The 26930-nt window shown below is 45.2% G+C and overlaps 3 protein-coding genes across 4 annotated transcripts; all 3 read left to right on the top strand.

Annotated features, from left to right (window-relative positions):
• Window positions 1-3036: 3036 nt before the first annotated feature.
• On the top strand, window positions 3037-11170 carry LOC113031055 (hepatitis A virus cellular receptor 2 homolog). 2 transcript variants are annotated; one of them, XM_026182923.2, is made up of 7 exons: window positions 3037-3179; window positions 4842-5183; window positions 5557-5625; window positions 5932-5993; window positions 7840-7924; window positions 9450-9477; window positions 10385-11170. In XM_026182923.2, the coding sequence occupies exons 1-7, from the start codon at window positions 3146-3148 to the stop codon at window positions 10527-10529; spliced, it is 765 nt and encodes a 254-aa protein (XP_026038708.2). In that variant the 5' UTR covers window positions 3037-3145; the 3' UTR covers window positions 10530-11170. The 2 variants fall into 2 exon arrangements, with proteins under 2 accessions (XP_026038708.2, XP_080163783.1); XM_080307657.1 differs by lacking the exon at window positions 5557-5625.
• Window positions 11171-15884: 4714 nt separating this feature from the next.
• Window positions 15885-26844, top strand: LOC113031061 (cornifelin homolog B-like). Its single transcript, XM_080307673.1, has 4 exons — window positions 15885-15889; window positions 25233-25338; window positions 26067-26221; window positions 26317-26844. The coding sequence occupies exons 2-4, from the start codon at window positions 25236-25238 to the stop codon at window positions 26419-26421; spliced, it is 363 nt and encodes a 120-aa protein (XP_080163799.1). The 5' UTR covers window positions 15885-15889; window positions 25233-25235; the 3' UTR covers window positions 26422-26844.
• On the top strand, window positions 16580-20860 carry LOC113031053 (hepatitis A virus cellular receptor 2 homolog). Its single transcript, XM_026182918.2, has 7 exons — window positions 16580-16709; window positions 17437-17775; window positions 17880-17942; window positions 18554-18615; window positions 19311-19383; window positions 19929-19956; window positions 20457-20860. The coding sequence occupies exons 1-7, from the start codon at window positions 16676-16678 to the stop codon at window positions 20644-20646; spliced, it is 789 nt and encodes a 262-aa protein (XP_026038703.2). The 5' UTR covers window positions 16580-16675; the 3' UTR covers window positions 20647-20860.
• Window positions 26845-26930: the final 86 nt, after the last annotated feature.

The following is a 26930-nucleotide window of genomic DNA, read 5'->3' as shown; positions in this document are numbered from 1 at the left end:
CACACATATACACTGATATGCACTCATCCCCCCTCCCTTTCCAAACGCCTTCGACACTTATTCCCCTCCGATGCTGACGGTGGATCAAGGAGACCAGCGCACAGGCTGCAGGCCCGGATGTGCTGTCTAAATCGGCGGTCTCTCACCCTTTACCCCCCCTGTTGCTTGTCATGTGTTTCTTTGGTGTATTGACAGTGTTGGGAAGGTTACTTTTAAAATGTATTCCATTACAGATTACAGATTACATGCCCCAAAATGTATTCTGTAACGTATTCCGTTACGTTACTCAATGACAGTAACGTATTCTGAATACTTTGGATTACTTAATATATTATCATGCTTTTTACAACAACGTGAATGTACTATTGCTGTGTGATTTATTACTATTACTGAAGGTCCACGACTCCGAACTGTAGTAAAGGGACCTCTGACTAATACGGCGGGGTCCCTGTCGGCTCGTAGCCGAAAAATAGCTTTACTTTGTTGTCTGGGTCAACTTTTCTTGCGAGAGACAGAGAGAGGCGTTGAAAGGCTGCTCCAACGGAACTTATTGTTTTTGGAGGAAAACAGGAACACGGTGTACAGTCGAGTCTTAATAGCTTACTTACAACTGGGCTCGTCAGGCTCTCTTCTTGGCTGAAGTGGTTATTATTATATTTACATGCTTCCAGCTCCCGTTTTTCCTCGATGACAACTCGTACTTTTCCACTCTCCTTTTTCTCCCTCCTCGCGCTCACAGACCCATAACGTGTATGGCAGTCCATTCTCCCTGCAGCACGGACTACACTGCCCATGATGCTACATTCTTTAGAGCTATGCTTGTAGCATTCTGCCTGTTAGCTTAGCACAACAACAACAACGAAAAGGCCTCTCTCACCCAGGAAACACACAGTCGCAGAGAGAGAGAGAGCGTCGCCCTGTAACCATGGCAACCGTAACGCTGCTGCCGCCTGGAACAACAGAACGTAGCTGTCAAACAAAACCCAAACAGTCCTGACCCGCGACAATATGAAACAGGAAAGTACCGCAGTGTAATCCATTTATTTCAACAAAGTAACTGTATTCTGAATACCACCTTTTTAAACGGTAACTGTAACGGAATACAGTTACTCATATTTTGTATTTTAAATACGTAACGGCGGTACATGTATTCCGTTACTCCCCAACACTGTGTATTGATAGGTGTTTCGTGTGCAGAGGTGTTTTTTCTGTTCTCAAACTGTTGGAGCTCAGTCTGGGGGAGTTATTTTTTTCTCCTTATCTTTCCTCATGTGGTGCATTTTCCATTGTTATACCTCTCTGACCTGTCTTCCCCATGTGATGTTTTGTGTCATGTATGTATGGTCGGAGGGTAAGATGGCGCCGCCATTGCGTGCAATAGGTCGGCAGCCTTATGAAATTTCCCCTTGTGGGACTAATAAAGGTAAATCAATCAATTCAATTAAAATAAAGTCATTACAATGAGATTTAGTATAGACTGGTACATGAGGAATATCACGAGAGACAATGTTTTTAATTGTTTCAAACTATACTCTGGGATTTTTCTTTTTTGAAGCTGTTAGATAAGCAAAATATTCAGTTCTGGCATCTTTTATAATCTCGTTAAGTGAGAAAATTGATTCCTTGAGATGTACCGTATGGACCTCAAGCTTGGAAGCCTTAAACAATCCTTTATTTAAGGCTTGATGTGTTAAATAATCACTTTCAACAGTACAAATGAGTCTGCTAATTTAATTGTTTTAATGGTCGGTTGGAACTCACCTTTTTTTCCTCACTGTGAGTTCTTCTTCTTGTGTTTCTCACTCCTGTTTAATGCTCGTTGCCTCCACCGTGTGGCTGATCGATGAACTGCAGCTGAACAGACTCAGCTGTGCTGTGGGGGAAAACTTCCCCCTCGTAGTCATCCTGCTGTCTGTGAGGCGGAAGTTTAGTAACTTAACCATGAAAGTAGTGACTGCAGCTCAGCTCTGCCTGCTCAGCTGCAGAAACACTGAAAGATGCAAGAAAATACTATAAATAAACCATAATTACGCATAAAATATTACAAATGTACACAGAATAGATATTAAATGTTCTCTGTAGACAATAAAATAGTTTAATACACAATAAATACTGCAGCTATTAATTAAATACTATAATACATGTTTTGTAATGACTGAAATATCATATTTAATGTTTTTCACATCAGTGGTTCACAAAGCGTGGCCTGCGGCCCCTGGTGAGCTCTGAAGGTTTCATTTCTAGTAAATAGCTGTTTTTGATTAATCTAAGCGAAACGATGCTGCTGGTTTAACTCTGAGGATTCAAAGCTTCATTCTGGCGTCTACTGTGGCTTCAGTTCTGAGAGCAGACAGAAGCAAACGTCTGAGGTCAGCTTCATCTGAACAGCAGCACCACCTTCATGCTTACGTCAACCTTCAGACATTTGTTCTATGTGCATAAGACGAGAGGGACGGACACAAAGACTCTGGACTTAAACTGAACTCAAAACTATTTTTGTTTCTTTATTGTTGTTGTCTGTGACCGTTCTCAGCTCAGCTTTCAGGGGTCGCTGTGCTGCGAAACCACCATCTCTGCTCTATAATCTGCTCCTGACTGGTTAATCTGGTTAACGGCCCGGCCTAATAACAGTCCAACGAAGGCAACAAACTGAACCAAAGACTGAGGGAAGGACTATTTATACACCTGGGGTGATCAGGAGGGCGACAGACGGGGGAGGAAGTAAAACTAAGCACAAGACAGAAGAAAGCCAACTACCAAAATAAAACAGGAAATAACTCCAAGAATAAATACTACACAGGCTACACTGAACAGAGTGCATCAATCATAAACTCAAGTACAACAAGAACCACAGCGCTACAAAGCATGAGACCTCCAGAAAAAAACAAACTATAAAACGTAAAGGAAGAAAACATGGAGGACACGAGGGGGTGAGGATGATAACAGAGGGAGCTAAATGTCAACAAAACGCTGAACTGTAAAGGAAATAATCTGGAGTCGAATCCGTGGATTAACTGTTTGAGTAAAGACTGTGTCAGGAGCCCCGCCTCTCTGTTTTTGTGGTTTCAGGATCATTTTTTGCAGCGTGCAGCTGTGATGACTCGCAGGCTGTTGGCGAGCTCTGACGAGTCACTCGGGCTTCGTCATGAAGGTCGTGCTGCTGCTGGCGCTGCTCACAGGTAACCTGCACCTTTCCACTGTCTCTGATCCTGAGATTTATTTGTCTGGTGTCTTTATTTAACCTTCATCATCACTGAAAACGTGGGATCCACCTCAGCTGTGCTGCTGGTGAAACTTTGCTGTTTTTTTATCTCTCTGCCTCACATGGTGGATGTGTTTTATAGTTGTGTGAAAACTCGATTCCCCGTCAGCACAGCTGGGTTTCCTGAAGGGTTGGCTAACAACGAGAATGAAAACCTGTTAACCGTCATGTTACCCAGCGATAACAGCTGGTTCACCGTGTGCTTCCTTTTAACCTCAGATGACCCCAAAGGTCTTTTTTTTACTGAAACTGATCTCTGACGTCTCTTCACTGATGAACAAAAAGCAGTGATTTTGTCACAACCTCGGGGGGACAGGGTCAGTGGCGGTCTAAACCTCACTGCCGTCCTCTCCAGGGTTACGGTGGATAAACGTCTTCTTCTCTCTGTCATATCTGTAGCTGTGTGAGAATTCATCTAAAGGTCAAAGTCTCTCTGGCGCTGAGCCTGGGTGAGCTGACAGAGAGCAAAGCTGGACGGAGCTTGGATTTCTAAAAAGTGAAGCCAAATGTGTCTTAAACCTGCATTCTTCTAATGACCAGCAGGGGGCCTGGGGCTGATCCCCGACCTGATGAGTGTGAACTCAGTCACTGTTTTCATATTTAATCTAATTTAACGTGTAGTTTGTAGATTTTGGTCACTCCATGTGTCGGAGAGGAGGATTATCCTGGAAATGCTCATTGGCTAAAAACCTGTGACTGACAAGTTGTTTCAGTCTCATCCACCTCCTGCTTCTCATGTTTGGTTTCCATGGTGACGATGGAAATGTTCATGTTGAGGCTTCACAAACATCATCTGGGTTTGTTTTCCATGATTCTCATCCTTATGTGTTGTTTTTGAGTCTTGGAGGTCAAAGACAAAACTAACCTTTAATAACTCCAATAACACACAAAGAGCAGAGTCTGAATACCTAAAGACCGAAGGAACAAAGGGAACATACAGAGAAGAGAAACAAACTGAAGCTTTACATGGAAGCAGCAGGTGATCCGAGAGCAAGGAAACATAAGGGTAACAAGACAGAGTTGAAAGTAATCGAGGACACTAAGATAAAGGAGGCGAAAGGGCGATCGTGGCTCAAGAGTTGGGAGTTCGTCTTGTAATCTTTGGGATGAACCAGTTTGTGTCTGAGCGTGTTGCTGGGTCTGAAACCAGGATGTCGTGCTTGGAGAAAACTCTCCTGAGTTTCTCTGATACACCGGCTACATAGGGGATGATTTTTGAACTAAACTTCTGGTTTTAGAACTGAAGAAGCTTCTCGGATGAGAGTTAAAACGTCTTCAAGAAACTTAAAGAAGTCCAGACGCTTTTCTTTGCAAGCTCCTTTGACCTTCTCTTTTAAACTTTGACATCAAACTGCCAAACAAGCAGAATCTATAAAACTGATCAGGCACTGGTATCGATTAAAACGCCAGTTTAATAATGATAATAATCTATTCTTTATTGATCCCCGTTTCGAAATTACTCTCTCAGACCCAGTTAAACCAGTAAAACCAGTGAAGATGATATGACATTGACCTGATCTGAGCCCTGAGCAGAGTTTGGATCTGATGTAACAAAGCTTTCCTGTGTTTCTGTTTCCAGTCTGTGAATGTGACAGCAGCAGGGTCAAAGGTCACACAGGTCAGGACGTCACTCTGCCCTGTAAATATGACAGGAAATATCACGGCGCTCTGTCAGCGTGCTGGCAGCGAGGAGAAATACCAGCCAGTCGCTGCTCCAATCCGCTGATCTCCACAGATGGACTCAGAGTGTTAACCAGAGCTTCCAGCAGGTATGAGCTGCTGGGCCGACTGGAGGACGGAGACGTGTCTCTGACCATCATGAACCTCACAGAGGGAGACGCTGGACGATACGGCTGCAGGGTGGAGATACCCGGCTGGTTCAACGATGAGAAGCATCACTTTGACCTGAGCGTCGCCACAGGTGAGGAATTATTACAACACCAGAACCATCGGACTCTGGTATCATAGCAACTACAGCTTCGTCTCAGTCTACACAGTGAGAAGAGAGTCTTCCTCACACAGTTGTCCTTGTTCAGAAATCAGCACGTCGACCAGGTCTAACCTCGGGGCTGTTTCCTTTTCCTCTTTTCATTTGAGCATCATGAAGTCGTGACTCGAGTCGTGTTTAAATAAAGAAATCTCTGTTTAGCTTTAGTTTCCTGATAATAGCATCACGAGGAAGCTGCAGCTCTCTGAAGACGTGTCCATTTAACTGCTCTCACCTGCTGATCCTCTCATTACAAAGACTCATCTGAAGCAGAGTGTGCTGACGTCATGTCAATGATCTGTTTCAGCGCCACAAACTCCCACATGGACGGCGCCAAACTCAGAGACGCCCACAGAGCCGACGGCAGCCTCTGAAGGTGACCTGTGATTAATCAGCTGATGACAGAAATGAAGTAACACATGATTGTCAGGACCAAACACAGATGACAGGAAAGAGGATCGTTTACATTTCTGTGGAACAAACTTTATTAGTCGTCACATAATTATAGCATCGCTTCCTGATTTTTGTCCAATCAGACTGAAAGTGACAGGAACTGTTTGATCTCAGACTCAGTGTGTTTCTGGAATAAAGAATCAGAGGCTAAAATTAAATCATCATGACATCATGCTGCTGCTGACACAGCTGTCTTAAAATCTTCTGCTTTCGCTTCCTCATGCTGCAGGTCACATGACCTCCGCAGAAAGCCTCCTGACTTCGCCCTCCACCATGACGAACAGCAGCGAGGTGAGGAAAGAAAAACACCATGAAAACATGAAGTCGCTGAGAACGACCAAAGTCAGGGTGTCGGGACTTTCACATCCTTAAAGACAGTTTCACATTAAAAACACTGCAGTCACTGCGATCTATAACCGCTAAACCTAATGGAGTTACGTCCTCCCTTAGCTGTGTCAAACCTGCTGTTGTTACCATCACCTCACATATTTCATACTGAGGATGTGAACAGTGAGAATCATCCTAACAATAATCCTGCACGCTTCCAGCTGTTTGTAGAAGTCTTTCCTCTGAGTGTATGAAATCCCTGCAGGTTCACAGAGTTACATCCAGCAGCAGGATCCATGTGAGCGACCCTCATCGAGTTACATGAATAAACATCTCCCAGGTGTCTGTGGGTCCTTACGTCTCACATTATATCTTAAAAAGCAGTAAATTGTATTCATGTCAGCTTGTGTCTTAAATGTTTCTGATCATGTTATTTGGATTGTCTGCACCTCACACTGCTGCTAACGCGGCCTCGTGTGATTGGACAGTCCAAACCAGAACCTGAGATAAAAAAGTATTTCTTGGTTCTTTATATATAAAATTTATTATTTTTTCACACACACACAGTATTTGTAAAGATTAGAGCAACTTAAAGATAACTGACAAGCTGATAAAAACTATTTATACAGCCTCAAATCACAACAACAGTCGCCTCAAGGCGCTTTAATCATACAGTAGATCGTACAATAATACGCACAGAGATAAACCCAACAATCATATGACCCCCTATGAACAAGCACTTTGGCGACAGTGGGAAGGAAAAACTCCCTTTTAACAGGAAGAAACCTCCAACAGAACCAGGCTCAGGGAGGGGCGGGGCCATCTGCTGTGATTGGTTGGGGTGAGAGAAGGAAGACAGGATAAAGACATGCTGTGGAAGAGAGACAGAGATTAATAACAGATATGATTCAATGCAGAGAGGTCTGTTAACACATAGTGAGTGAGAAAGGTGACTGGAAAGGAAAAACTCAATGCATCATGGGAATCCCCGGCAGCCTACGTCTATTGCAGCATAACTAAGGGAGGATTCAGGGTCACCTGGTCCAGCTCTAACTATATGCTTTATCAAAAAGGAAAGTTTGAAGCCTAATCTTGAAAGTAGAGATAGTGTCTGTCTCCTGAATCCAAACTGGAAGCTGGTTCCACAGAAGAGGGGCCTGAAAACTGAAGGCTCTGCCTCCCATTCTACTTTTAAATACTCTAGGAACAACAAGTAGGCCTGCAGAGCGAGAGCCAAGTGCTCTGATAGGGTGATATGGTACTACAAGGTCTCTAATAGGGTGATATGGTCCTAATATGCAATGATTATAATTGCAACAAGAACAAGAGGAAACAAAAGCAGTTTAGACAACAAGAGAGTGAGACCAGAAAACCACAAACAAGACCAACCCACTGACCACCTGATAATCAGAGAAGCAGCAGGGCTATTTATACACCACAGATACTGAATAACACGACACAGGTGGAGTCACACCTTTTACCACACCTGTCCAGGGGCAGCAGGTGGACATGTAGTGATTTTGTGCTCAGTCTCTGAGGGGTAAGGAGGCTAAATGGGAAATACACTGAACTTTGTGTGGATCAATACGAGTTCATTGTGTTGTTGAGCTTTTTAAAGCCATCGCACTGACTTCACTGTGGCAGCCAGATGCATGCTGGGAAAGAAGGCACCAAATATAAAAGTGTTATCTGAATAAATGCTGTGAGACCAAAGAGTAGTCAGTCAAACAGACGAACTCTCTGCTGATTGCATTACAGAAGGTGAAGCTTCCCTGTGACAGAGTCATGTGGTGTTTTTCTGGGTTTACAGGGCGAGGACGGCGGTCAGCTGATGGTGGTGGTCGTCTGCGTCCTGCTGGGGCTGGTGTCTCTGCTTGCCATCGTAGGACTCCTGGGTGAGTTTAGTCAAACTGTCCTCACAGTGACAAGGTCAAGTTTGTCTATACACATTTCCAGACAGCTCGTGCTGCACAAAGTGCCCAACAATGATGCCATTAAAACAGAAACAATGTAAAACAATAAACATAAAGGGACAATAAGAGAATAAAACAAAACCTAAGACTACTGAATAAGACCAAATGGTCATAGTGTGTTAAACAGAGTATAAAAATGTGTCTTTAGAAGTGATTTAAATATTTAGGCGGAAACTACTCCAAAGTCTGGGACCTGCCAGAGAGAAGGCTCTATCGCCACGAGATTTGAGTTTAGTCCGAGGGACGGACTAATTCATCCTGAGCTGGACCTCCTGCTTTTTCTGGAGCATGAAAGGAGCTCAGACAGGTATGAAGGGGCTCGGCTAAAAGTTTGATCCTGTAGGAAACTGGAAGCCAGAGCAGAGAAGCACAAAGTAAAGGAGGACAAAGAGGAAGTTCCCCGTCCATGATCTGGTGTTTTTAGCTGAGCCAGACAGGAAACATGGAGGTCATGTGACGCAGCGCGGTTTAATAAACAGGGACGCATCCTGGTCAGGTCCTCTCAGATCAGCTGATTGTTTTTATTTTTGTACAATAATCGTTGGATATTTAATGGAGCCTTGCAAAAGGACAAGAGGATGAGGAGTGGACAGGTGTTGCACACCTGTGAAGGCGTGGAGATGTCTCGGAGACAAGAGAGTGCGCTGAAACCAGACTGTTTAACACAAACATGGAGCTCCAGTGAGAGGGAAGCTTAGAGACACCACAGCGCCCCCTGCAGGAGGCGAGACCGCTGAGATGGTGCGGAGGCCGAGCTGAAGGTGTGAACATTTCAACAGTTTGTTCCCGAGCTTCACCTCTGCAGACACGCCCGAGGAGCTCCGCCTTCTCCTGAGAACCAGATGTTCGGGTCTGTGTCGCCGCAGAGCGAGCGCGTGGGCTGGATCGCTCATCATTACTGAGAATCGTGCGGTAGACCCTCGTGCTGACGTCAGCGCCCCCGCTCTGTAGCAGCAGCTCTGATGGAAACGCTGAGCTGCATTAGCGAACACGTCCGTGTGACGTGACTCATCATTTCTGCAGTGAATCATGTTAAACTCCAGATGAAGGTGCGTGTCAGGGCCTCCTCTGGTCCTCCCACGGGCCGAAGCATCTGCTGCATGCATGAAGCTAGCTGCAGTCTGCTGCTGTGCGCGCATGTAAGACAGGAAACAACGTTAAAATAAAGAAACTGAACGATGTTCTGAGCTCATTCAGCTCTTCGTGAGCTGTGATCTGGACCCAACATGGCGTCGGCAGCGTTGACCTCGCCGCCCTCACAGAGCGACGGTGTCTGGATGTTTCAGGCGAGGTCACTGATCATCAGGAGCGCGTCTCAGTGTGTTGGTCTTTGTGTTTCTCGCGTCGGGCTCGGTCGCTCGGCTTGGTGCTGATTTGTGTGCTTTGTTCTTTTTATGTCACAAACGTCTCGTCATTAACATGTTTCTGCTGTTTTGTGTCTCTGCAGTGAGAAGACTGAAGCTCCTCCACACAGTGTGAGTGCACGATCCTTATCTTTGTGTTTCTGAGTAACTAACGTGTCTCCGCACCTCGACCATCGCGGGCGCTGCTGAGAAGTCGTGACTCATCATCTCTCAGCCTTCATCGCGTGTTCAGACTGAAACTGAGAGGTGAGACAACCACAGAGTTCAAACCAGCCAACGGCGGCTCGCTCGACCTTTAAGGCCCATCAGAGTGGAATCATTTCGAGCTGACGCCCGTGTCAGAGCCTCATGTTCACCCACAGCAGCACCACACCCTCCACCCCTCCGCTACTAGAAACACCGTCCATAAAAGCCCTGAACACAGTCCGCCATTATGGCGTCCAAACTCAAGAACAAGCGCGACACTACCAAAGCTCTGCCGTTTACAGGGACGGGTTGTCTCGATCTTTGGTTTGTGATTCAGCGACTGTGAGCCGAGTCCATCAGAGCTGCTCCAGCACGAGTGGGTGTGGTTGATCCACAGCCTCAGTGTTTCCAGCTCCATCACTGCTGCACTGGAGCCTCAGAGCATGGGGAGGAAGGTCCTTCATCATCATCATTAACACGACTGCTCGTTAATGCTTCATTTGAACTGCAGCATAATCAGAGTCACGAACAGGAAGTGACCTTTCACACTGCTTTGAGTCAAGTCTGAGGCTTTTACTTTGGAAAATCTGAGTCATGATGAGGATGGAAGCAGGAAACAGATTCAATCAGCAGCTTAGAGTTTTAGATGTGTGGATAAAATTAAATCATATTTTTTAATATTTGGTTTATAATAAAATGTGACAGAAGCAGCAAATCGTTTTATTTTGGAGCTTCTCTGCAGGATGTTATAATCTCCTGCAGTCAGAGTAATCTCATTAATGTTTCTATAGCCAAAGGTCAGCTGACTAACACTCTCGCTCTCATGTCTCAGTCCTCGGCAGCATCGGCATATCAGCGACTCGGTGCGGTTCAACCCCACGTCGTCGACTCTGCAGCTGCACGCTCAGCCCGCCGCCGTGGACAACATCTACCAGATGGATGGTGGTGAGGGAGGCGTATACGAGAATTGCCCCTGAGCTCTGAGGCTCCACCCACTCATCCGCAGAGTCTGGAGGCAGGACGATGACGAGCTCTGTCGCGGACAGACGAGACAACAGCTTTGCCCTGAGAAGCCTCCAGTATTTTAGGAAGATAGCCTTGCTCTCACGCTTTGCTTTGAAAGCGTCCAATCAGAGAGCTACAGCTGTGGTCCCAGGTGACTAACCCCGCCTTCAGGCTGAAGGTTTGCAGACAGCAGGTGCTAACATGTAAATAAAGATGTAAAGAGCTTTTATTGTGAAAGGTTTGGTGAGGTTTCCTGGCTTTTCAGATTTAATTTAATAAAATGTTTGGAGGACTTTTAAAGGTTGGTTTGAACTCTTCTTCTGTTCCTTGAAACACGTTTACCTCTGACTGGTAACCTGGGCGCTCAGTTCTTCTTCTGCACGCTGCTTCCACCTGCTGGCCGGACAGATGACCTGCAGCTACACAGACTCAGCTGTGCTGTGAGCTCAGGCTGTTTGATGGACTGACTATGATTAAAAAAGACTCTGTAATATCTCTAATCACAGCCATGGGGGCGGAGTTACGCGTGAGAACCCCACACCTGTACTAGGGTAAAGATGCAATTTTGTAAGATCGCTATGACGACAGTAATAAACGTTATTTGTTCCTTTGATCCAGCTCAGATGTGACGTCTTTGTTTCTGAAAGGGGAAAAAAAGTTGACATGTCAGAAAAAAGCACACGAGCTTTATTTCATCCATGATGGCGTTACACCAACATCACCATCATGGCGGCGCCCTCCCCCTGTCTCTCCTGTAAAGACTCTCTGCTCCAGCAGCAGCACCACCTTCATGCCCAGCAGCTCACTCAGGAAGTTCATCTCCAGCTCTCCTGCTCCACCCGCTCAGGCTGAAGACACCACAGCACCCCCTGCAGGAGGAGAACGGCTCTGTACTGCTGCATTTTTTCCTCCACCACCTCAGTGATCAGCTATCTTCACAGATGGAGCCTCCTCCTCAGATCACTGATTCTCTGATTAAGAGAGAAGACCCTGTGAAAGAACTACAACTCCCATCAGGCCACAGGCTCAAAGCTACACCCCGGCTGGAGGACTCTGTGCTGCAGGTGCAGGTGTGTTTTGTGCGTGTCATGGTCCAGGGGTGTGCTAGTGCGTCTCCCTCTGAGCCGGCATCTCCACCGCTGGGAGGGGCCTCTGTGTTCTGCTGATTGCTCGCACCTGTGGGTGATTAAGCCGGGGACTCATAAGGCCAGCGTACGCAACCTCTCTTCGGCAGATTCTCAGCTAACCCTTCCACGCATCAAGTTGCTGGACGCAAATCTCTGCCGAAGAGCTCCCATCTGGACGCTGGACCACCTGCCAGTCCCACGGGTTGTTCACCCCGTTCACCTGCCTGCCTCCCTGCCACTACAGACCACCTGCGCTAACTCACAGCTTGCCCATATTCCTCCCGAACCCTACCTGAACGTCTATATTCAGTGACTCTGACCCTTTCCCCGGACCCAGGTTGACTCTCCCTCCAGCCCAATCCTCGGAGCAGCTGTTTTCCACTGACGAATGACCAGATTGCTCACTTAGCTCAGGCTGCATAAACCTCTATGGTTTAGTTGTTGTATTTAGCATTTGTGAAACTCACATTCCAGTTGTGAACACTTGTGGTGAAAATAAAAGTTGTCACTGAAACTACTTGCGTGCTGTTCGGCACCCAGCAATTGACCGTGCATACCTGATGTGGTACCAATGGCTCTCTTCTCCTCTGGTTGGCTCAGCACGCCCTCCTGACTGTGACACGTGGCGGTCGTGTAAGGATGAAGCTTGTTTATCTGTTTGGAGCTCAGGCTCAGCACCCTCACCTGCACTGCTGTTTACATCAATAACGAACTTCTGCTTAGTTAGAAAAATTAAGCAGACTAAACTTGAGTTGCTTAAATTAGAAGAACTAAGTAACCTGGAAATTAAGCTTTTCAGTGGTGGAAGGTAACTAAGTACATTTACTCTTTATACTTTACTAGGTTATAGTAGGGCTGTTCATATAACCATATATATCGGATGACGATATAAAAACATCTATCGTTTCATTTTACGCTATCGTTTGTTTCGTGGTGTCGTAAAATAAACTGTTTACGATAATATGTTTTTCATCGTTCTGATGGTCGCTGTAGTGGCTATGTTCATTTATTAAAGTTCTCTCTTTCTCTTATATTTAATATAACCACACTACGGACGGACAAGCGCCTGTTTTTATGCGTTGTCGTTAGCAACAACGATGGTAAGACCATCGCGTGTCCGCTTGTTTATGTTCCACATAAACCTTTTTTGCTGGGAGTTGGCAAACCTATTAGTTTGGTTGCTTACTCTTTAAAATACCAGAATAGGAGGATTGAACAGGTTTAAGTTTATTAGATTGATCAGTTTTGCTGAACTATGAAATATTTTGGGTGCAGTGTGTTTTTTGCATACAGGTATAACAGAATAGCTTTAGTGTTGTTGTTTATTTAAAGTTGAGTTTGAACTTATACAAAATGCAGAAAGATATTTAAAAAACAGTTTTATTTATTAAAACACACTATATCGGATTCATATCGGTATCGGACATAAAAAAGTGGTATCGTGCCATCTGTAGTACGCAGTAACGGAGAGCATGGAAGCAGAGCAGCCCACCAAAGCACCAGACATCATGAGCGAATATTCTGACGTTTTCAAAGGCATTGAGGAATTCCAAGGTGAGTGCAGCTTCACAGTGGACCCGACTGTCGCACCAGTCGTGTGCCCACCAAAAATAGTGCCTTTTGTCCTCACAGATCGGGTCAAATCAGAGCTGAACAATATGGGAAGAGACAAGATTGTCCAGAAAGTGACAGAGGCCACCAAATGGGTCAACGTTGTTGTAATCTGCGAGAACCCGAAAAGACCCAAACTCCGGCTGTGCCTGGACCCAAGACCTCTAAACAAAGCCATAATGAGACCACACTATCCACTCCCCACTCTTGAGGATGTGACATACAAGCCTACAGGTGCAAAGTTTTTCAGCATCCTCGACACACGTTCCGGCTATTGGCCCATCAAGCTAAGTGAAGAGTCGTCCTTTCTGACTACTTTCAACACAATCTTCGGCAGACACCGTTTCCTCAGACTCCCCTTTGGCATTGTGTCTGCTCAAGATGAGTTCCAGAGGAGGATTGACGAGACGTATGAAGGCCTGGAAGGAGTGGCAGGCATCGTGGACGACATCATTGTGTTCGGGAAAACAAAAGAGGAACACGACAAGAACCTCAAAGCCATGCTCAACCGCACAAGAGAGAGAGGTTTAGTGCCGCATCTGTGTTACAGAGGTGAGCTTTTCCGGACATAAGCCCACAAACAACGGGCTGAAACCAGACCCACTCAAGGTAAAAGCTATCAAAAACATGAAACCTCCAGAAAACGCTGCAGAGCTGGAGACAATCCTAGATATGGTGAATTATCTCGCCAGATTAATTCACCTGGCAGAAATGAGCGCACCACTCAGACTGCTGCTGCGCCAAGACATGCTGTTCAAATGGGAAGAAGAACACGTGCGTGCTTTCCAGCAAATCCAAGACACCCTTACTGCCGAACCAGGGCCAGTGCTTGCATATTTCAACCCTCAAAAGGAGGTAACACTACAAATAGACGCTTCTAAAAAAAAAGAAGGAAGGCCGGTCACATACGCGTCGAAACCGCTCAACAAAACAGAGCAAAACTACGCCCAAAGAGAGAAAGAACTCTACGCCGTCCTCTATGGCTGTAAAAGATTTCATCACTACATCACTGCACCGCCTGGACTACAACGTACGCTGCTTGCGCTTCAGAAGTACAGCATAACACTTGTCCACAGGCCTGGAAAAGAGATCCCAGTAGCAGACACGCTATCAAGAAAGTCAACAGACGACAGTGACAGCTCACTAAGTGAGGAAATGGAAACACAAGTACACACAATCATCCAGACAGCACCAGTGAGCACAGAGAAACTGGAATGCATCAAAACCGCCACGGCCCAAGACGAACAACTCTCTACCCTCAAACGCATCATCCAGTCAGGCTGGCCAGAGACACGCAAAAAGTGCCCAGAACCTGTCAGTGAGTACTGGAACCATTGCAATCACTGAGGCCGATGGACTCCTGTAAGTTACTTGAAGACGTTTCACCTCTCATCCGAGAAGCTTCTTCAGTTCTAGGGTCAACTGAAATTAGCAAACTAATTCCATTAGTAGAAATATGTCTAGCTTATAATTAAAATTGTGGAGAAAAAAACACAACATCCAGTATCTCAACAAAAACGTTTCTGCTCTGAACTGGAAGAAAAAACCCTGAGTAGAAGCTCACATCAAGACAATAGCTCCTCGGTTCACAGTAGCATCGCTCTGCTAACAGCACATTTGACCAGTGTTGCAAACTCCTCAGTAAGGAAAATCGCTATTGGTTGTCCTAAAAGTCGCTAAATGACGTCATCGCCTAATTTGCATAATTGGTCATGCTAATCTAATTGTAACCTATGTTGTTGGAGAGAGAAATTACATCGTGGAAGAGACATAAAGTCAGTAAAAAACGTCCTAAATGCATTTAGAGTCTATTTAGAACTACAAATTAAATTTCTTTTAGCAATTATTGTTTTTTTAATGACACAATTCCAACCCTGCTCCTTTACCCGGGCTTGGACCGGCAAAAGTGACCCGAAATAGGCGCTCTGGTGGAGTTACTGTGTGTGTGTGTGTATAAGTAGTTTTAAACCTTGTGATCCACAAAACAGCATAAGAGTAAAAGAAGAACTGACTGCGTTACAGCACCCGCTGCTTGTTGAGAGTAAAAGCGATACGCGCTCTCACGTCTTTTTTAGGGGGTCTGAAAACTCGCTAAATATAGCGACAAAGTTGCTAAGTTGGCAACACTGCATTTGACTCACTCACCCCCTCCCTCCTGGCTCACAGCTTCTTCTTCTTGGTTGGCGACCAATGTTAAGGTCCATTACCGCCCCCTGGCTCACAGCTCAGTGGACATTTAGATGAGAAAATATATATTTGACACATTTGAGGAAAATACTAATAAAAAAAATAAAAATAAATATTTCCTTTAGAATGTTTTAATGTTTTTGCTCTATAAAATAGTTGTTTTCTTTTACAATCACTCATCTTAGCAGTAGGATTTACATGAAAAGAGAAGCAAATTAAGTTTGAGTGAAAATGTACATTTTTGCACTCTCTGGTCGACTGACTCAGTGACTCAAAAAACCCGATTCACTTCGGTGAGTGACTCATTAAAACTCGATTCAGTAAAAAGAATCAAATTTATCATCACTAGCAGTTACTCGATAAGAGCCCAGACCAATCACATGAGCCAAGGTGTGAACACAGGTGTGGGTCACAATCAGCCAAGGTTTCGGGTGAGCTCGTTGTCAAACCTACCCAACCCTATCACGTCACTTCATTTCTTGCAGCGTGCGGCTGAGGCACAACGCATTGCTTGCATTGAAGAGTCCTGCATTTTGGGTCCTACTTCCCCAAACACCCACGGTCTGCCACCACAGACTGCGACAAATTTGGTTGGATAGAAATGTCTAGAAAAGGAGCTGATGGACACAAAGACATCAGCGGGAATTATTTTGGCTTTTGTCAGTCACATTTATATTAATCAGGCTACTCTCGATCAGCCTGTGTTACCGTTCGTTTCATTGGTGCTTTGGTTTGGGGAAGTTGTTTCTTTCCTGATCTTTTCCTGTCTTCTGTTCTCAGACCTGAGATAGGACTGCTCTCTGCTCTATGTCTACGAGACGTGCTGTGGAAGTAAACAAACCACAGTTTGGTCTGCAGCTATTCAGAGATCAGATCCCACAGAGGGTCCAGGCTGTCTGCACTGTATGTAGTCACGTCTGCAGCTTTTCGTGTCCAGATTTTTCTGCAGATCATCAGAATGAAAGTGATCGGCCATGTTTACAGAGCCCTTTTTAAAATGTACTTTCGTGACATTATTGTGTGCGTGTAAACAGAGAGCTGCTCTCTGATTGGTCCCTGCCTGCTGTGTGTGATGCTCCTGCCGCAGCAGCGTGTGGTGCTGGTTTTTACGCGTCACTTCATTTCTTGCAGCGTGCAGCTGTGGTGGCTGTCAGCAGCTGTTGGAGCTGCTCTGAGGCGCATTCAGCTCCGTCATGAAGCTCAGGCTGCTGCTCGCTCTGCTCTCAGGTAACTGCTGTGTGTGTGTGTGTGTGTGTGTGTGTGTGTGTGTGTGTGTGTGTGTGTGTCTTTCCTCTGCTTCAGTTTTGTCTGTAAAACCTTAAATCCAGATGAGCAGATCTCTAAGAGTCTCTGACTGTGAGCAGCTTCCTGTCTCTGTCGTTGATAGCAGCATTAAAGCAGAGCCCATCATCAGGTCTGTGCTGCTCTCTGCTCTGTGTAGGTCAGTGAAGTAGGTCAGTGACGGGGGGCGGGCACCACAGAGGAGCGCTCGCTACGTGACTCTGTGTGCAGAGCGGTCGAGCTCAGTCTGAATGAAAATGCTTTTACAGAAACGAGCGCGAGTCTCGCCTGCTGATGTGTCTGTCAGGACAAACACGGCTGCAGAGCGTGTTAGGGTCAGAGGTCAGTCTGCTGTTGGAGTTTAGTTGTTCAGTCTCAGCTGCACAGCTGGGTTATAGACACAAGCGTGTGGTCATGTTGTGACTTGGACAGACCCGGGTCACCTGTACATGAACACACACATCAAACCTGGTTTCATCCCAGTCTGCAGCCTGAACTGGTCTGGGAGGGTTTGTAAGTGTTTGATGGGACGACTTCATGGAGCTGTGTGAGATGTCCCAGGCTGCACAGCTGAGTCTACTGGAACCAGTGAAACCAGTGAAGATGACGAGACGCTGACCTGAGCAGAGTTTGGATCTGATGTAACAACGTTTTCCTGTGTTTCTGTTTCCAGTCTGTGAATGTGACAGCAGGGTCAAAGGTCACACAGGTCAGGACGTCACTCTGCCCTGTAAATATGACAGGAAATATCACGGCGCCGTGGAAGTGTGCTGGCAGCGAGGAGAGATACCGCCCAACAAGTGCTCCAATCAGCTGATCTCCACAGATGGAGACAAAGTGTTAACCAGAGCTTCCAGCAGGTATGAGCTGCTGGGCCGACTGGAGGACGGAGACGTGTCTCTGACCATAAAGAGCCTGACAGAGGGAGACGCTGGACGATACGGCTGCAGGGTGCATATACCCGGGCTGTTCAACGATGAGAAGCATCAGATCGAGCTGACCGTTGTCCCAGGTGAGTCTGCAGCTGAGGATCAAACAGCAGAATCCACTCGTGCGTTTAAACTGTCTGCCTGAACTTTTATGTTCATGATGGTAACGAGTTCGTGTTTGTTTCAGCTCCACAAATTCACACATCAACAGCCTCGACGACAAAGACCACCGCGGCCTCTCAGACTGCAGGTGACCGATCCAAAGCTGTGTGTAGTTTGTAACGCGCTGCACACTCGTCCTGCTCACAGCAAATCTGCACATGAAACCAGGTCTTTCAGCTTAAACCCATCATTTCCTCAGTGACACACAAACAAACAACAGCATTTCTGTGGAGTAAACTTCATTAGTCGTCACATATTTACAGCAGCAGCTCCTGATTTGTCAGATTGATGGTCCCAGTGATGCTGTGACATCAGGCTCCCAGTGTGTCTGCGATACAGCATCAGCAGGTTAAAGTGAAGCTCTAGAGCGTAGGTGTCAGACTCTGGCCCGCGAAGCCACACCAAATGACTATCAGAGCTGGCCTACTGCTATTATACAGCTAATATATGTATTGTTTAGTATTAAGCTTTGCTTGTTCCATATTCAGTTTTCCAGCAAAACGTGTCCATAAGAAAAGATTCATTCTTATATCTGGAGGAATAAATATATTTCAATAAATATTAACGTTAGCCCGCGACTTTGTTCCAGTTTTGAATTTTGGCCCACTGTGTGTTTGAGTTTGACACCCCTGCGCTAGAGCGTCGGGCTGCTGATGAAACTCCCTTTAAAGCGGTTGCTTTCACTTCCTCATCCTGCAGGTCACCTGACCTCCACAGAAAGCCTGCTGACTTCCTCCCACAGTGTGACGAGCGGCAGTGAGGTGAGAGATCCTGTGAGAAACACAATGAGTAACCTGTTCTATTGATGTCAGGCGTGTCTAATGTTGGAGACTGAAGCTGTTTGTAGAAGTCTCTCCTCTGAGTACCAGCAGCAGGATCCATGTGAGCGTCCCCAAAGGACGGAGTGATGTGCACAAACAGCTGTGGCTTCAGGGTGTCTGTGGTCCAACTACACATGCACTAATGAAAGGTCCTTAAATGAAACAGCAGCACTGAATCCTTTCGCATCCTGTCATCAGGGGCCGGAAAACGGAGGCAGAGGACGGCAGGCTAAGAGTTTGGTGCTCGTTGATTGTTTGATGCTTTTGATTGGTTGGGTTTGGACGTTCAGTGCTTTGAGTCTTTGGTTCTGGTTATAATTTTGTTATCGATGTTACCGTTAGTACTGCCCGTCACCCCCCGCGGTACGAGCCACCGACGGTCGATCTCCAGAGACTTCATTATGGACGTAGCCTGGTCTAATGGTTGCTTTTACTCTCATGTGATTATATTATTAGCGTGAACGTCCTGATTACCCGGTGTGTGTATAAATAGTCCCGCCCCTCAGTTCCTGCTCTGGATTTTGTTTCTTTGCCTTTTTGTTGTCTTGGATCAGCTCAGTCTGCTGCTCACGTGTTGCTAATCTGCACAGACGTGTGACGTGTTAAACCGCCGCTGTGTGTTTGTGTGTCTGCAGAAGCAGGAGGGCGGAGCTCTGACGGGCGTTGTGTTCTACGTGCTGCTGGGTTCGGTGTTGCTGCTCCTCATCGGTGAGTTCTTCAGCTCGCCACAGCTGCGTTACATGTTTGACCCACTGCTGTTTCTCATGTTACTGATCAAAGACGACTGTCAGAACCTCACCTCCACACTGAATGCTGCGAGTGACGCCCTCACGCAGCCACGACGTCACTTCAGATGATCAGAGATGGAAAACCTTTCAGTTCTGTTATTGTCTGAAGTTTCACATCCAGTGAGTGTGAAACTCTGAAGCCAAAACAAAGCTTTAGTTCTGCACTGAGCCTGATGTGTTTCCACCTTCGTTTGGTGCCAGGATGGGATCCAGATAAACATCCATCCTGTTCAGTTTCAGCACTCGTGACTCCATTTATGACGCCTTCTAACTTCCCATCAAAGTAACTGTAATGATCAGAAGCTCATATCTGCAGAGTAGCTCGCCCAGCTGAAGCTCGGTCACGGTGTGCGTGTCCCGGCAGCTCTGTGGTTTGTAGATGGCGGCTGCAACAGGGTTTCAAATGTTTACAGGGGCACGAGGTCGCCCACAGCTCACGTCTGTCTGTCCTCTGTGTCTCTGCAGCAGGAGGCCTGAAGCTGCTCTGCAGACGGTGAGTATGATCATGGACTTCTTCTTTGTGTCTCCTGAATAAATGACGCGGCTCAGCGCCTCGATCATCGACGGCACTGAAGGACGACATCTATGAGCTTTTCACGATTTCTCAGCCTTCAGTCTGTCGATACAGCTTCATCATAACGTCTTCACACGCGCTCAGACTGAAACCAGATGTGTCCAAAACCACAAACCACACAGCCAATTTCAAACGAGCGGAAACTGAGCAGTGAGCTTCAGACCCTTTAAGCATCCTCATGAAGCTGCAGCCCGCTCGTTATTTTAACGCCCGCTCCGCTGATCATTTATCTGCAGTTTATTTTCCAATTTCAAGTCAACATAGTTTCTACAAATTTCCCTGAAAGTTCAGCAGCTTTAAAGAATCCTACAAATGAGTCTAGAACGTCTCCACAGGAAGTCTTTTATTCTGTACAGGAAGTAACTATGAAGACATTTAATAATAATTAAAGCTGCTGACTCTCGGCTCTCGTGTCTCAGCCCTCAGAAGTTTCAGCAGTTCGACACCTCGGCCCGCTTCAGCTCCACGTCGTCTGCTGTGCAGCTTCACAGCAAAAGCTCCGCCGGGGACGCCGTGTACCACATCAGCGGCAGCGAAGGCGTATACGAGAACTACCTCTGCAGATCTGAGGCTCCGCCCACTCAGCTGCCGGGGCTGAAGACGATATAACGAATAACAACAGGCTTTCTGGAGTTTGAGCCAGAGCTGTGCCTTCATTTCTGTCCAATCAGAGAGCTTCAGGTGGTAAATCTCCCTCAGGTGGGAGGGTCTGTAGGCAGCAGGTGGTTAACAGACTAACATGTAAATACAAATGAGCTCTTATTGTGAAAGATCTGGTATGATTTCAGGTTTTTCTCAGATTTAATAAAATATTTGAAAAATTTTTTGAACTTCTTTGATCAGAGTTTTTATAGCTATTAGTTTTTCATCCTTTAAACATTTTCTCTGTTTGTTGAACATTTAAACCTATTTTCTGCACATAAAATAAAATATTTTTTTGTGTTTATGCACAAAACAAATTTCCCCTTGTGGGACAATTAAAGGATTATTCTATTCTATTCTATTCTAAAAATCAAGTAAAACACAGCAGAAAATAAATAAAGTCAAAGACTCAGCGGTCCTGTTGCTCTATTTTCACCTGTAAAGCAGGAGTGGGGCAGGCGGAGGTTTACGCTGGTGCAGGTGTGCCGCGGTCAGTGGAAGAATCCGCGAGTTTCTCTGTGAGTTTCCCATTACGTCGTAGCTACTCGGTGCTTGTTGGAAGTTTAGGGGTTTTTTCGCTGTAAAAAGAAGTTTTCTTCCCACGCACAGCGGACACTAATGTTTTTGTCACTTTTTATGGAATCAAACTCAAAGTAAGGTCAGTACTTCCACGCTTTAAACGCTGCACGCTCATACTCTCTCTGCACTCGATATATGATCCATTATTGATCTGCACAAAGCTGTTGTCACGAACGGCGCACTCGCTTACGTCACTGTCGTGAGACATTCTCGCAAAAAAAATCACAGTTTTAGTAACGCAGTAACGCAGCGTTCCTACGGGAAAGTAACGGTAATCTAATTACCGTTTTTGCTAAGGTAATCTCTTATTTTACTCATTAATTGAAAAAGTAATCGGATTACAGTAACGCGTTACTTGTAACGCGTTACTGCCCATCTCTGCCCGTTAGTGACTTAATCACTATAATCATAGTAATAATTTGTGGCACATCTCGTATAAAGTACAACATTCTTGTTGTTTTTGACATGTTGGCTCTCCCTCGCTCCTCAAATATAAAAAACTTTATTATATTATTGTGTTTTATGCATTAAAATCTAAATATGTCTTACAATTATTCAGATCCTTCCACTGCATACTCCACATTTACTCAAACTACAGAGTGACTATAAAGAAAAGTAATCTATTACACATTACTTGTTCCTTTTCTTAAATGTAATGCAGTATGTTTGTTACTTTCACGTCTCTGTAAAATGACCTGAAACACACGGTCTCATAATATACTGTAAACCTGAGGCTAAGCACACCGTCATGAACTCGTGAGGACACACCGGATGTCTCAGCACAGAGAGGCGGTCGCCACGGTGATTCTACTGTAGAGACATGAGCAGGTAGAAACAGCAGCCTGACTGTTACCTGGTGAAGTTCAGGCTCTGGCTGCTGTGCTGGAGTCTGCATACATCACTGAGTCTGTGGCTAGCTTACCGTTAGCTTAGCATTAGCATGGTGATGTGTCACTCATAACAGCAGACTCCTCAGGGAGAGCCGAATGTTCAGCACTAGTGATGCGCGAATCATGAACGAATCGTTCAATACTCGATAATCATTTTACTGACTCGTGAATCATGATTCACAAGCCCAACTGACTCACTGACTCATCCCTGTTGCTGTTAGCAAACTAATTCCATTAGTAGAAATATGTCTAGCTTATAATTAAAATTGTGGAGAAAAACACAACATCCAGTATCTTAACAACAACGTTTCTGCTCTGAACTGGAAGAAAAAACCCTGAGTAGAAGCTCACATCAAGACAATAGCTCCTCGGTTCACAGTAGCATCGCTCTGCTAACATGCTAACAGCACATTTGAGCTACTCACCCCCTCCCTCCTGGCTCACAGCTTCTTCTTCTTCTTGGTTGGCGACCAATGTTAAGGTCCATTACCGCCCCCTGGCTCACAGCTCAGTGGACATTTAGATGAGAAAATATATATTTGACACATTTGAGGAAAAATAAATAAATGTTCCCTTTAGATTTTTTTTGCTATTTTTTGCTCTATAAGATAGTTGTTTTCTTTTACAATCACTCATCTTAGCAAATTAAGTTTGAGTGAAAATGTACATTTTTGCACTCTCTGGTCAACTGACTCAGTGACTCAAATGACTCAAAAATTCGATTCACTTTGGTGAGTGAGTCATTAAAACTCGATTCAGTAAAAAGAATCAAATTTATCATCGCTATTCAGCACCTGCTGCTCAGCCCTGATGAGAGTCCAGGCAGGCGGTACTTTGTACTGACGGGCACACCATGCAGCCAATCACATGCAAAGACACACTAGGATCATACTATTATGTCAAATATGGAAGGGGGGGGACAGATCCAAAGACAGCGAGTGTACAGCTGCAGGCCTGGAGGACAAAAGATTTGAAACTTTTGTCCGGGTGTGTTCTCCATAGTAAAAACATTCAAACGAAGCTTTTAATAAAATGTTTTCCCAAAACATTCAGAATTGATAAATTACACTAAAATCAGTGTTGGACTGAAGAGCCATCGGACAGCACGAGTTGTGTTAGCAGTGCTGCTGCTTCTGTCCTGGAGCCGTCTCCACTTTACCGTCACGCTCTCATCCTTTTGTGCAATGACATAAAAGTCACGTTCACAGCTGTGTGGCTGCTCTGCTGTCCGTCCTGCAGTGATTAAATGCATTACTTTACTGCATTACTGAGAATGTAATGTGATTATAGTAACGTAGCAAGTGATGATAACACGTTACACTCAGCACTGACTGTAAATGAGGCAGTTTATGTTAAACTGCATTGCAAATGTCTCAATCTGACATACAGGTAAAAAAAAAAACTGGAACATATAAAGTGTTTTATTTTAATTTATATATTTTTATAAAGTTGAATGAAACCAGTTTAAATAAATAATCAAACTTGTTTTTAACACATTTTAAATGAACGAGATGAGACCTCGTATGCAGCTGAGTTCAGCAGGCTCCGCCCACCTGAACTCCATCAGGTTTATCCGAAACCTTCACCTCCCCAATCAGAGCGACCACATCAGTCACACAGGTAAGACGATCCCACTTTTATATCATCTCATTATTGTTCAGGTTTTAGTCGCAGCAGCTGGGATTGTGGGTTTGTGTGTCTGCTGCTCTTTGCTTCTTCGATGGTTTGAAACAGTTATTCTAACATTCCTGTCACGTTGTCTCACATGAATGTTGTTGTTATTTTACCCATGTCTGTGTATATCCACTGATCACAGTCTTGGGCTTGATGACTGTACAGCGTGTGACGAAATATTTGGTATTTTCATTCATCCTCACTGCGTCCACAGGATACAAACATGGGGGATTCTCTATAGAGCTCACCCTGGGTCAACACACCTGAATCACATGATTAGTTCATTACCAGGCCTCTGGAGAACCTCAGGACATGTTGAGGAGATAATTTAGTCATTTAAATCAGCTGTGCTGGATCACGGACACTCGAGTCCTGGTGTAGATGGTGATGAGAACTGTTTCACCTCGAGCTTCATATTTTTTCAAAAATCATCAGCAACATTTGGATTTGATAAGACTTTTTAATGTGGTTTGTGTGACTTGTCAAATCAAATCACTTTTATTGTCACATCACATGTGCAGGCACACTGGCACAGCACATGCGAGTGAAATTCTTGTGTGCGAGAATTTCACTCGACTTTTTAATGTGGTTTGTGTGACTTGTGTACATAGTTTAATGTAACCTCATATTTCCTGTTTGTAAAATATCAAAGTAAAAGCTTGAACTCGTGACAGCTGCATGATCCTTTCAAGATCACAGGAAGTGGACCTGACTCTTTGGACCGTGGAGGTTTGTCTTCTCTCCTCTGTGGCTGCGTCGTGCTGTTAGTGCCGACGTTCTCGGATGTTTCTTGTTATTGTTTCTCCCGTTGCTCACACGGCTCTCTGCATTCCTGTGACAGTGCAGTTTGTAGATAAAGTCTCGGTGCTGGTTTCTGTGGGTCACATCTCTGTGGGCGAGTTTTGGTCCACTCTTCTTTACAGCTGCAGGTCATTGAGGCTCGCAGCATCCATGCACAGCTCTCTGATCTTTGGTTCTTGTGGTTAGTTCAGGTGCAGCTTTGCAAACCTAAGTCAAGCTGCCTGGCGGCTCTTCCAACCAGGCTATACTCTTCCAGCAGCTGTAAGCCCAGGGTCCCTCACTCACACCAGTCAGGAGCTGCGATCTGTCCGTGAGTCCCGGCTCTGTCCCGGGGCCTCCGTCAGTACGACATGCTTCAAACGCCCAGCAGGAGCCCAAACCTCCTCGACTGGCTCCTCTCGATGTGGCGCAGCGGTTCAGGTTGGAGCTCCTCACCCTAACTCTAGGAGAGGGTTCAATCTTTTTCTCATGTCCTGTCATGAACTTTGACCTTTGCCCTGCTAACTCAGGGAGGCAGTGACCCATGTGAATAACTTGTACTAACGCACACTTGTGATGATTATGGAATCTGTTAATAAATGATCACTAACGACTGGGTACCACAGGTGAACGATGAGCCGGCCGGTGATGACGCAGCCTCAGCAGCTCTTCGTTTCCTCGGTGGAAGCTGACTGGGCTTCAGGGATCTGCGACTGCTGCGACGACAAGAAGCAATGTAGAGTAACAACCACGCTTCAATCAGAGCGGACTTCACTGATCCCACGCTGACACTCGGGACCAGACTAACAGCTGGACACGGGCATGCAGCCGACGCTTTAACAGCTCATAAGAATTATTATAAGAATCTAATTGAACATAAACAAACACTCGTTCTTTAATTTATCAGCTTCCACAGAGACAAACATCAGCTGTCATCTGTTTTCCTTTGATTTTAAATAAGTTTATCATTTTAAATAGATCAGAATATAAACAGCACTGAGGTCACATGTTCGTTCATTCACACTGAATCAGTTTGAATCTAAAAATGTCCCAAAGTTCAGAATCAGACACAAAGCTTCTTTGGTTCTTTGATGAGTTCATATTCAGAGCAGCTGCTGAGGCTCTGCACCAAACTCCATTCAAAAAGCGTCAAATTATCATCAGTGTGTGAATCCATCCAAAGGCTAACAACATCAGCTGAGGTTTGGTTTTACTCGCATCTTTAAAAAAACAAAAACATGGTCTGAACCTAAGCAGCATCTACAGTGTAAACAATACGTTTATTTGTTAAACAAAAGGAAACAATTCATATTTTATGATTGAACTTTTTTTTAAATCAAATATAAAGATGCTGTTTTTATTTTTATTTAGAGTTTGCAGTTTGTTGCTCTTGTTTTTTTCAGTTTTTTGTGTTACTTTGTTTCATGTCGTTATTCAGTTTGTTTGTCGTCGTCTGTCGTTCAGGCTGCTTCGCCTTCTGGTGCTGCCCCTGCTTCGTCTGTCGAACCACCCAACAGTTCGGTCAGTGTCTCTGTCTCCCCCTGCTGGACGTGTTCGGCTGCGTCCGTCCCATCACGATGTCCATCAGGGTGTCGCTGCGTCAGCGCTACGGCATCAAAGTAGGACCACGAGGTGGCGCTGAGACGCTCGTTTGGTTGTAGTTAGCAGCCGCTAAGCTAACATTAGTCAGTGTGGCTCACTCTGCCTGTTTCAGGGGAACCTCTGCACCGACTGTTTGTGCTCCACCTTCTGTCTGCCCTGCGTTTGGTGTCAAATGGCCACCGAGATGAAGAAGCAGAAGCTCCCCACCATGCAGTGACATCATCCGCCAGTGATGATGTCATCAGCGTGAAGTCATTGCTCCAGACCGGCCGTCGTGGCCCAGCTCCGCACCAGGACAAATCAATAATCATCAGTGTTTACTGTGTTTATCAGTTATTTGTTTTTAACAAACCAGTTTTTGTTCTGTTGCTCATCTGTTTACTCGATTTAGATGTTTGTTAGCTTAAATTCATTAAAATTAAATTCATGCTTGTGACTGAGCTTAAAGATGAATCGAGACTGTGGAGAGAAGCTCAGATCTGATATTTAATCATTGCACAAATATTCAGTCTGTGTGAGCTTTGAAGGTGATTTCAGGATTCACAATTCACATGAAATCATTTAAATGTTTTTACACAATTCAGGTTTGGCTTCTAGCCAAATTCAATACTGACAAAATAAAAACCTTTAAAAATGGAAATTGTATTTAAACTTTTTTTTTTATTTCTTCCCGATCAAATGTAATGAAATAAACACTATGAGTAATGTGTATGTGGAATCAAAGGT

Source organism: Astatotilapia calliptera, chromosome 10 (genome assembly GCF_964374335.1).
Source record: "Astatotilapia calliptera chromosome 10, fAstCal68.1, whole genome shotgun sequence".
Lineage (NCBI taxonomy): Eukaryota > Metazoa > Chordata > Actinopteri > Cichliformes > Cichlidae > Astatotilapia > Astatotilapia calliptera.
The sequence above is the reverse complement of the archived record's forward strand: the minus strand, read 5'-3'. Positions and strand labels throughout refer to the sequence as shown.

Coding starts and splice junctions, on each gene's coding strand:
- LOC113031055 (XM_026182923.2), top strand. CDS start 3,146: ATGAAGGTCGTGCTGCTGCTGGCGCTGCTCACAG. Junction 7,925..9,449: donor TGCCATCGTAGGACTCCTGG/GTGAGTTTAGTC, acceptor GTGTCTCTGCAG/TGAGAAGACTGAAGCTCCTC. Junction 9,478..10,384: donor CTGAAGCTCCTCCACACAGT/GTGAGTGCACGA, acceptor CTCATGTCTCAG/TCCTCGGCAGCATCGGCATA.
- LOC113031061 (XM_080307673.1), top strand. CDS start 25,236: ATGAGCCGGCCGGTGATGACGCAGCCTCAGCAGCTCTTCGTTTCCTCG. Junction 25,339..26,066: donor CTGCGACGACAAGAAGCAAT/GTAGAGTAACAA, acceptor TCTGTCGTTCAG/GCTGCTTCGCCTTCTGGTGC. Junction 26,222..26,316: donor GTCAGCGCTACGGCATCAAA/GTAGGACCACGA, acceptor TGCCTGTTTCAG/GGGAACCTCTGCACCGACTG.
- LOC113031053 (XM_026182918.2), top strand. CDS start 16,676: ATGAAGCTCAGGCTGCTGCTCGCTCTGCTCTCAG. Junction 16,710..17,436: donor GCTGCTCGCTCTGCTCTCAG/GTAACTGCTGTG, acceptor TTCTGTTTCCAG/TCTGTGAATGTGACAGCAGG. Junction 18,616..19,310: donor GTGTGACGAGCGGCAGTGAG/GTGAGAGATCCT, acceptor GTGTGTCTGCAG/AAGCAGGAGGGCGGAGCTCT.